Below are 10843 nucleotides of genomic sequence, written 5' to 3' on the forward strand. Positions count from 1 at the left end.
TCCTTGCTGGTGTCTTTGCCCTTCCTTTTCCTGTGGCCCTTAGTGCCTCTGGTTAGTGTTGGAGTCATGATTGTTTCCTGTATGATGTGTCATCTTGTGGCCCCTCTGCTTATGGGTGTAGTGTGGGCAGCTCAGGCCCAGAATTCATGAACCCCTATCTCAGATCCCTGCTCCATGACTGTGATGACCTCTTATGTCCTCTGGGACTCAATTTCCCCATCTGAAAAAAGCTTCACCAGCTTTCCAAGATTGGCCTGGGCAGTCAGTAGTGGGTAGGTTGATGCCGCAATCACATTGGTGATAGCCACCTGTTTCTGGGTCTGCAACTGGTGCTGGTACCAGCTGGTTTACATTTGTCCCTGTCACCAAGGAACACATATGCTGGTGGGAGAGTTAGAGAGCTGGCCTGTCAGAGGAGGAATGGTCTCTCGTGCTCTGATGGAGCTTGCACAGAGCTCAGAGACTGGGATGGCCCATCCCAGGGAGCTAGTGATTTTTGTGTGGCAGTTCAGGAAAGCGCTTGTAAGTAGCCTGTAACATGAACTCAGACTTGTAGTTCACAAAGGCCATTGACAATGGTGTGGAGGTGGATTAAGGGGTGGAAGGTGGTGCTTGTAAACCTGTTGGGAGGCAATTGTAACTGGCCAGGCTAGTGGCCATGTGGACCTTGGTCTAGAACTAGGTCATGTCAGAACCACCTGTTTGTTTGAGATGTAGATTCTAGGGCACAGAGCCTGCCCCAGACCTAAGTCAGAATTTCTGAGGCAGGGACTCAGGTGTCTGTCTTGTCCTCTGCATATTCCTAGGGCCACTCTCTGCCTTTCTATGGTCCTAGGAGCCCCTGCATTGCAGGTTTTGGTCCCTGATCCCCACCTCATTCCCAGGCTCCCCACCTCCTCGCTCCATGGTTTCTGTTCCTCAACTTGGATATGAAAGTGCTTGGCGAATGGGTGTGGCCATTTTTTATTCCTATCTGTGTTTTATCCACTTGGTGGACACTATCTTGGTGTTTCACCTGCTGAGATGTCCAGAAGGCTGGTCCTTGAAAAGCTGTTAGAAAGTGTGCTGGAAATGACCCAACAAGGATGTTTCTTGAAATTCTACATCAACCAAATTTGAGGCCCTTTGGTCTTGTGTGTGGAGGACAGGGAAGGGGAACTGTGACATCTGGCATCTGGTGTAGTCCTTATTTTGCCTTTTCCTGTGGGGACAGGAGAGGGAAGGGGCTGATCTCTCATTTCTAGGGGTTCTATGGGTAGCTAGAGGCCAGGAGCCTGTGTGTAGGGTTGTAGCCTGCACTTGGGTGGGGGGTTCTCCAGGGACACAGGGTTGGAGCAGATATGGCACAGAGGGGATATGGCCTGCCCTGCCCTGCTGACTTCTCTCCTTCCTCTCCCTCAGATGAGCAAGGTGTGGAATGACCTGAAGCCCAAGCTGAATTGCCTCTTTGTGGGACCACACAGTGTACTGACCCCACCTCGCTCCCCACCAGAGGATGGCATGTGTTCTCACTAGTGCCTGAGGCCCACTGCAAGAGCGCCCTGCGGCCTCACTAAAACCTCTTTCCAAATGCTGTGTCCCTGTTTCATTCCCTACTCTGTGGTGCCTCTTAGTTGGGGCCAGGCCAGTGGATCATCTTGTGCCCATCCTGCAGCATCCATGGAAACAGCGGACCACACTGGGGCTGTCGTATTGCCTTCTCCTCCGATGACTGCTCTCTCTGCCAGTCTGGCAGGGAGCCGGTGAATGTAGGTGCTGTGATTCTCTGGAGTGGCTTTCTCCTCATGCCCTGCTCAGGGAGAGGCAAAGATGGTGTCTCACAGCAGATAATTCCTGAGGGTGTTTGGAGGGTTACAGTTTCTAGAACAGTCAGGGATGTGGGGCTGGGTTAGCAAGCAAAGGAGAGGGTGGACAGCACTGCCCTGTGGCTGGATGTGGTGGCTGACCTTTGACAGGGGGGTCAGAATAGGTACTTTGGGTGGACGGAGAGGGTGAGGTGGCTGCTACAGAAGTCGCTGGATGTACATGGTGCTGGTTTTTGAGGGAACATGCTCCAGTGAGTGCCTCGGTACCCTACTCTTATACCGATCTCTGGGGCTGAGGACCCCTGTGCCCCTCCATGCACAGACATATGACCGTGTGTACCTCATGGTCTGAGGCTCCTCCTGTCTATCTATGGGCTAGAAACTACTCTGTTCTTACATTGCACAGATTCCCTGCTTTTGGGCAGTTAGTGTTGGGGTCCGTGTGGTCACTGCGGTAAGAAGGACATAGCAGAGGATAGGTGTGGGGTGTGGGAAATGGGTTATTTCAGCTGGGGCTTTAGAGGGGCATCTGTGTTGCTGGGGCTGACCTCTTTTTTAATTGGATATCCTTCTTTTGGGTGATTAGAACCATCCTCCCAACCTCCCTTCACACACGTGGAGGGGGCGAGCCATCCTTTGGGCCACGTCTGTTCTTGGGATGAGGAATGAACTGTTCTCCTGAGCTCTGTAGGATGTGAATGCCCACCTCAGGACCGCATATGTTACTCCCCAAATCTGTTCGCAGCAAGCACACATGGCCTTCATCTAGGGCAGGCATCCTCAAACTACGGCCATGGGCCACATGCGGCCTGCTGAGGACATTTATCCGGCTCGCTGACTGTCCTGCGTGGCAGCCAGCTTGTCCCGGGGCCTGTAGTCCAGCCCGCCAACAGTCTGAGGGACAGTGAACTGGCCCCCTGTTTAAAATGTTTGAGGACCCCTAGTCTAGGGGCTGGGAGCCAGGCTAGGCTCTCCAGCACCCTTGGGCTCCTTTGGAGCCTGTGGTGTCACTGTCCAGGGAGAGACACTGGAAGAGGCTTTAATGGGACTGCAGGGTTTCTGAAGTTCCTTTCTGGGACACTTGTTGGTCTTCAAGGGATTTCCTCTCACTCTAATGCAGGATTCTTCCTTTCTGCCTGTGTACCATCTTGCAGAGTTTGGACAGAGAGGGCAGCTCACTCTATCCACAGACAGGTGAGCCTTTCTGATAAGCTCCAGAGAGAACAGCAGGGCCTTTTGGTACAGCAGGTAGCTGCTTCAGGCCCTTTAGCAGGACATGGTGCTGTGACTTAGTGACTGTGGGGCTTGGGTCTACCTCTGCTGTGTGGGTTCTGTCTGTGACTTCCTGCTGCAGGGCCAGTTGCTCTCTCCTGGCCAGACAAGAAGAGGACAGAGTGCTCTTAGTCTGATAGTGGGGCGGAAGTTTAGAGACTTACTACCTGTATCTGGGTGGTAGGGCTGTCCCTGCTTTTTGCTCTTTCTGTAGAAACAAATTGTCAGCTGAGCAGGCCATGCTAATCACAGGACTGCCACTGCCTGAATCTGTGATATTTGAGCCTTAAAGTATGGCCCTGTGAAGGAAGAAGGCTGCAAGGTGTCCTCTGCCCTGTCCTGCCCAGCTGTGGGACTGAGGAGCTCATGGGGAGAGCTGTGGGCATTATTTGCCAGTGTTTTGGGTTGACAAAGCACACTCCTAACTCAGGCTGAGAGAGTCTTAGCACTGAGACTTCTAAATGAACTTTTCTGTAAAGAACTTTACTCCCTGGTGAGTGAAAGGTAGGAGATTCCTTTTCTGGTGACTTCTCCTTATTGTGAAACTCTTGGTTAATAAGGTCTGAAGGTCCTTGTGTTGTGTTTGGAGGCTGAGAATGAGGGTGTAGGTGAGGAGGGTGAAGGGCAGGGGTAAAAGAACAGCAGTGAGGGGAAAGAAGGCAGGGGTGGAGAGAAGGGGTGAGAAGGTCAGAGGTGAGAGAGGAGGCATGAGAAGGGCAGAGGGAAGGGCGAGGCTGAGGAGGGGCAGGCATTAGGGGCCGGGTAAGGAGTGTAGGTGTGGGGCTGCTTCCCAGGCTTTCATGAAGGCGGGCACCTTTCCTGTAGTCCTGCCTATCCGAGATACCTCCAGCTGCTTCTTAAGGTCAGCTGGCAGAGCCCTACATGCAGGACAAGGCAGGTGAACTGGGGACTGCAAAGCCTACTTTCCTTTTCTGTCATTTGGATGTAGGTGCCACCACAGGAGACACATGTCTCTCTGGTTGCCCTGCTGCCTGGCTTAGTGGGGAGTCCTGCCAGGCGGGACACTGGTGGAGGACGCCACCTACTGCAATTGAGGAAGGCCTGCATACTGGGTTGCTTTGTAGATGGGGTAAAGGTAAACATTTCCTAAGATTCTCCTGTTGCTGGGCTGAAGAGGCAGTGCAGGTTGGCAGACGCATGGGACTGAGTCAGGAATGCTCTCTATATTTGAGGCTTTTTCCTCTTGCTTTGCGTGAGTTAGTTTATGTATGAAGCACTTTATGAGGCTGCAGGAATTAATTACTATTACACCCAATAAACTGGAATTGTTGACACTTGGTCTACATGCTGAAGTTTTTAATCAAACTTATGGGAACAGTTGTTATTAAATGTGTATGAAAGTTAGGTCAGGTTCTAAGTTGTAGCATGTGGTTTGACTCTTGGGGTAGGTGAGAGGACTAGCCTGTGATACATTAGACTTGGTATTAATCCTGAACCATTGATTGTGCTTAGTTTCCCCCACTGTAAAAAGGAAGGATTACAAATGGGGGAGGCAGTGAAAGGCTGTGCCTTCTACCCCACAGTGGTGAGCACGCACACATGCATGCAGCCCTCCTTTGCCAGCTGTCACTGTGGGGATGGTCAGAAATGCCATCTTCCCCTCGTAGTCCTGCTCTCCTGCTTTCCCACTGTCTATCAGCATGGGTTAGCCCAGTGTACCTGGTAGCTTGCCGTGGACAGCACTTGGCTGGCTGTGCTGGTGCCTGGTGAGCAATTCAGAGGCAAAAGACCTTTATTTTCCTTGCCATCTACTTAGATCCCACCCCTGAAGCATGGCTTTTTGAGTCCAACTTAGTTTTCAGCTGCACTGGTGGGGCCAGCCCAGACCTCCTACTAAATGGTGTCCACCTCACACAGTGTGTAGTCCAGGATGGTATCCTGACCCTGAAACTTGAAGTAGCCATGGAATTTCTTCTTCTTAAGCAGGAGTGGAAACCAGTAGCTGTCATCAGGCCACATGTCACTGAAGGGTATTTGGTCCAGTGGGAACCAGTGGGGGCGCATTTCTGTACCAGGAGATAAAAAGGAAGAGCATTGGTGTTCAGCTCAAATTTAAACATTTGACATTCTTTTGTATCTCACCCTCACAACCATGTATGCTGGTATGCAGCTGCGCTGTGCTGTGACCTAGATGAGAAGACATGGCTATGGGGACCTAGTCTGGTGCTCAGACCCAGTGCAGTGAAAGAAAAGATCAAGCTTTTCTCCTGACCCACAGAGGTAGAAAGCAGGGAGCAGACTCACCATCGCTTTCCATGGGTGTCCCTTGGATACTGTCTGTGCAGAAGATGTGCACATCCATCAGCTCAGGGTTGCCCTCAAACTCAAACATGATGCGGCCCACCTTGAGCAGCTTGTCCACAGTCAGACCACTCTCCTCCAGCAGCTCCCTATGGACAGAGGTGGAAGAAGGGAGGAGGCCATCAGCAAGGTGCCCAGGCTGACGTGCAACCCTGATAATGGCAAGGGGAGGAGCAGAGCCTTTGTGCAGGTGGGCCCAGGAAGCCACCAAAATGGATGCACAGGCTGGGAAACCTGGGAGGATGCATTAGTAGGTCCCAACTTGGCTGAGCTTTGGAATGAACTTAAATGTTTAAGAAACTGATTTTGTTAGTGGGCTCTGGGGAGGGGCTGCCAGTTAGGGGTGCACATGCCTAGTGCAACACTTTTCTGGGTGTTGAACAACCATAGCCTCACAAGTGGATGGCAGGATTGGGACTGATGCCCCTTCCTGCAGCCTAGCATTGCAGCTAACTGCAGCAGGCACCTGCTGAGGCTCAGAAAACACAGGGTCAAATCACAGCTCTGTGGACTCTTTGCTGCAGGAGGAGCTCTTGTTCTAACACAAGGCCAGCAGCCACACAGGTGGAACATATATGACACACTTTGGCCTCTCTGGCTGTATGTGGACCCCTCAGCTGTGCATGAAGGGGCCATAAAGGGCTAATCTCATACTGGGAGCACACAAGTGCTGCTGCATCTCAGAACAAGTCCACTGACTCAGCCAGAATGTTCCCCTTAAATCATCGGTTCTCAACATGTGGGTCATGACCCACAGGAACTGTATTAAAGGCTGCGGCATTAGGAAGGTTGAGAACTACTGCCTTAAATAGTCTAATGCTATCACTAATTTAAAGTTATTTAAAAAACTACATGTTCTTTTATGACAATCCAGGAAAGAAGACACCCATGAACTCATCACTTAGAAAAAGAACCCTCAGTGCCATTTCAGTGTTTTTCCCTGGTGTGTGTGTATGGGTTCTTTCTCCTTTATACATCCCTTTAAAAAGTACAAACATACATAATTTATGCCTCGTGCTTTTCACCCACCCAAGAGAGGGATACATGACATTCCATATACCTAAAGGAATCCAACCCATTTCTCAACTGCTACGCATAATGGAAAAAGAAAATATCCCAACTTCTGTTTATTGTGGAAACCTGTGATAATCAGCTTCTCATCCCAGACAAATTGTTTATTGTGTTCTCTCGCTTTCTTGTTCAGCTTCTTAGCATACACTACCCAGAAGACCTCCCTTGTACTTGGTACCCTGGGTACCCACAGTAATTGTAGCCATGACTTTCAGCCTGTTCTTCCTTTAGAGACGTTTCTCACTTCCCTACTGCTTTGTATTAACTTATTTCTATAAAAACATTATGTTTGGCTGTGTATTGTGGTGTGTAAAAATTTTTTTAAGCTTTGATCTCAAAGTTACGTTAGGAGTACAACACATGATTACCTTCTGCTTGTAATCAGGAAAACCACTTTGTTCATTTAAGAAGCACACGTTAACATTTGGTTAAAAGATCATGGTTAATCAGGCTTAAGCTCTAGGCTGGAGAGGAAATGCACAGACTTGGAATTGGCATTTATTCATTGAAATGGTTAAAGGTGGACTTGACTTAAAAAAAAAATGTGTGTATTGTCACTTGGGGGAGTGCAAATGGCTCCCTAATTAAATGTAACAGCACTCGCGGGGCCTCACCTGCCTGTCTGGCAGCAAGCTGGTGCTTATCTTAAAAACTTCATCTACTGATAGAATGTTTTGACTAATTTTAGTTAATCTTCCTTGAGTACAAAATATCAATAATCTCCTCAGTGTCAGAGCTAAAGCTCCATTTCACAGGCTGGGATAATTAGGCGGGCGAAGATGACACTGCTACAGTTTTGCCTAAGTGTTTGACTGTCTCCATGATGTTCAGTTCCCCGACAGCAGAGAAGATGTATAATTAAACAAAAGCACAGATCAGTGTGGGTTTCTATGGTGTCAAGTGGCAGGGAGCAATTCCACTCCAGTTGGCCCTGCTCTTGGGTCACCTTTTGAAAGCTCTTTGTGGGTCAAGAAAGCTGGTAGCGGCTCATGCCACACACTTGATGCTCAAAGTTGATGCCATGGGGCTCATAATCCTGGTCCAAGTGCCTGCCTCCAGTGGAGGGGTGAGCCCCCACTCACGCCTGTCCTGGAAGTGAGTATGGAAAGTCTGATCTGCAGCCCTGTAACAGGGTAGCATGGTGGGGACAAAGCCTATGCCAGATTCCTGGGTCCTCTTCAGGGCAGCTGGGGCCTGGGGCTACTGGGTGCCAGGAGGTCTCTGAGGGGAGGTTCCACTCAGATATGCAGGTGAAGAGGCCCGGCAATTCAGCCTGACATTAACAGCAGGTCTTCCCCAGGGTGGGTGGGACTGTTTGTACCTTGGGACCCCTAAGTGTCAGCCTGTCTGGTTCCAGCATCTCCTGTTCCTCATGTACACGGATGGCCCTTGACAAAGGACTTTCTGACTTTATGATAGTGTGAGAACACCATGAGTTCAGTAGAAACTGTACTTGTAGTACTCACGCAACCATTCTATTTTTCACTTCATGAAATACTCAGCACTCACTTTTTTTGGTGTTGTGTGTAGAGGGGAGTCATAGTCTCTGTTGCCCTGGGTAGTGCCGTTCACAACCTTAAACTCTTGGGCTCAAATGATTCTCTTGCCTCAGTTTTTCTTTTTCTTTTTTTTTTTTTTAGCAGAGACGGCATCTCCCTATTGCTTAGGCTGATCTTAAAATCTCAAGTGCAATCAATCTGCCAGCCTCAGCTTCTCAGAGTGCTAGAATTACAGGTGTGAGCCACTGCCTAGCTGCTCAGTACTTTTATTATATAAATAGGCTTTGTGTGAGATCTTTTTGCCAAACTGTAGGCTAAGGTAAGGGTTCTGAGCATGTTTAAAGTAGGCCAGGCTAAGCCATGATGTTCAATAGCTTAGTTATGTTAAATCTTTTTTGACTTAAGACATTTTTAACTTTTGATGGGTTTACTGGGACGTAGCCCACTATAAGTTAAGGAACATCTGTACTGGAGTATTTGGGGTGGGGGGTGGGGCCCTGGACTCTGTCACCCAGCATGCCTCTCACCCCACAGGGGCAGGGCACAGAGTTTTGTCAGAGGGCATCCCTGCCCTTGACTGCTTCCTACCTCTTATGTGCCCTGTACCCTGAGCAGAGAGGCCTGCCTGCTGGGTATCCAAAGAGCAATGGCCAGGGGTCCTCAGAGCCAGTGTGGCAATGCAGCATAAGACCTTGAGTGCTGAACTTTGACCTCAGTCCAAAGGTGAGGAAATTACTCATGCATCATGGCCACAGGGAGCAACTGCCTCCAGTGAAGACCAGGCCCCTGTAGGTAGTCAGTACCAAAAAGTATCAACTAGGACCTAGGGCAGACTCACCCCACCTGAGCTCTCCAACCTTTGTAATAAATAAAACAGAGGGGAAGGGATCTAATTAAGTGGATCAAACTGCACAGCAAAAGGCTCTCAATCCTGTGATGTGAGGACAAAGGCCCATCCCTCCCCCAGTCCAGTAGCAGCCAGTCCACTCTGCTGAGTTTGTTTATTTATCCACCCTCCCATCTAAGGCCCACTGTCCTGTGCAGGTACCTGAGAAACAGTGGGAAAGGAGGCGAATGTAGTTTGATGTCACAGAAGTCATGTAGGCCCGAGAGGTAAGAGTGCAGTGCAGGGAAATCATGGTCTTTTGATAAATGACATAGTGCCAACTAAGTATCTTTATTGAAAAGCCCAATCTGACCCCCATACCTAGACTAAACACAATTCTGTATGGATTTAAAACAGTTTGTAGAAAAATACTTAGGAGTCTATCTTCTTATGCTTGGGATAAGGAGGTTTCTTGAAAAGGATCTAAAAATTGTTACCCATAAAGAAAAAATTTATATGGGAGTACATTAAAATGACATTTTATCTAAATGTCATTACTAGTAAAAAGGCAAGCCACAGAGTAAAAGATATTTGTAATAGTTGTATATGATGACTCAGATCTAAAGTATATGAAAAACTGCAAATAAATTAAAAGGCAACCCAATAAAATAATGGGTATATGATTTGAGCAGACACTTCACAAAAAAAGGATATCCAAGTGGCCTGCAGACATTGAGAAGGTGCTCAACTTGATTAGTCATTAGGACAAACAAAAACACAAGGAACCATTGCCAGATTCACCAGAAGGGCTAAAATGAAAAAGACAGAAAATACCAAGTGTTGTTGAGGATTTGGAGGAACCAGAATTTACATACTCCTGGTGGGAGTTTAAGTTAGTGCAATGACTTTGGAAAACTGGCAATAATTACTAAAGGTGAACATCTCCAGTCTTCATTCTAGGTAACTGCCCACCAGGGAAGAGTACATATGGGCACCAAAAGACACATACAGGGCTGTTTATAGCAGGGCCACTTGCAATAGCTCCAAACATCCTTTCACAGCAGAACAGGTAAACTGCAGCATGTTCACACACTGGAATACTATGACACAGCTACCTGCAAACATAATGTCGGAAAAGAACAGACAAAAGGGCACACCCTGCATGATCCTACCTTGTGATGAGACAGAACAGGCCAAATCAACTACCAGAAGTCAAGGGGGGGGGGCAGGGTTCAATGGTCTATTTCTATTTCTTGATCTATGCATTGGTTAAATAGGTGGATCTGGCTGGGTGTGGTGGCTCACATCTGTAATCCCAGCACTCTGGGAGGTTAAGGTGTTGGGGGGGGGACTGCTTGAGCAAGACTGAAAACTGTCTCTACTAAAAATAGAGAAATTAGTTGGGTGAAAGCCCAGGAGGTTGCAGTGAGCTATGATGATGTCATGTACTCTTAACTGGGGCAACAAAATGAGTTGCTTGTTTCGGGGGAAAAATAAAAGGTGGACCCACTTTTTAAAAAGGGCACTGATGGAGATAAGTGCATCTTCTCTATAAGAATTACACGTTACACTTCAATAAAAACTTGACTTATGAGCAGGGAAGTGAATAATTAAATGTGATCAGGAAGGGTGAGAGTGCTTGCTGTGAAGGATATCAACAGAATAAGATCTATTGAGAACAGTGGGGCTAGGGGAAGCACCCTTTAGAAGTGAAGGCTGAGGAGGGGCAGCCAGCTGAGGAGCCAGGAATACCTTTGGGTTTCTGAAGGGAGACAGGATAGGGCGTGGTGGCTGACACAGAAGAAGGGGCATTTATTTTAAAGGCACTGGGAGCTAGTAAGGGGTTTGATGTGTGGGTATGAGCGGGGGTGGGTGGGAACCTAGATACAGTTTGGGAAAGGCCATCTGGCAGCTGTGTGGAGCATGATTTGGAGAAGGAATGGTCTGCCTGGATGCAGATTACACCTGTGGGTAGAAATTATGCACTCCCTTGGCTTGGCGCCTGTGGCTCAAGCGGCTAAGGCGCCAGCCACATACACCTAAGGTGG

At 48.5% G+C, this 10843-nt stretch overlaps 2 protein-coding genes across 3 annotated transcripts in view; one reads left to right on the forward strand and one right to left on the reverse strand.

Annotated features, from left to right (window-relative positions):
* Positions 1 to 1570, forward strand: part of SNX8 (sorting nexin 8) — a 42416-nt gene extending 40846 nt beyond the window's left edge. Inside the window, exon 11 of the mRNA XM_023516533.1 lies at positions 1402 to 1570. Within this exon, the coding sequence (XP_023372301.1) occupies positions 1402 to 1515 (114 nt within the window). The 3' untranslated portion in view covers positions 1516 to 1570. The remainder of the gene's footprint in view (positions 1 to 1401) is intronic.
* Positions 1571 to 4812: 3242 nt separating this feature from the next.
* The window catches only part of NUDT1 (nudix hydrolase 1), a 9429-nt gene continuing 3398 nt past the window's right edge, over positions 4813 to 10843 (reverse strand). For both annotated transcript variants that reach the window (XM_003795450.3, XM_023516523.1), the window contains 2 exons: positions 5343 to 5488; positions 4813 to 5104 (listed from right to left, as the gene is read on the reverse strand). In XM_003795450.3, coding sequence (XP_003795498.1) covers positions 4932 to 5104; positions 5343 to 5488 — 319 coding nt within the window. In that variant the 3' untranslated portion in view covers positions 4813 to 4931. The remainder of the gene's footprint in view (positions 5105 to 5342; positions 5489 to 10843) is intronic.

This window comes from Otolemur garnettii, unplaced genomic scaffold (assembly GCF_000181295.1).
Source record: "Otolemur garnettii isolate 467f Iridium unplaced genomic scaffold, OtoGar3 scaffold00092, whole genome shotgun sequence".
Lineage (NCBI taxonomy): Eukaryota > Metazoa > Chordata > Mammalia > Primates > Galagidae > Otolemur > Otolemur garnettii.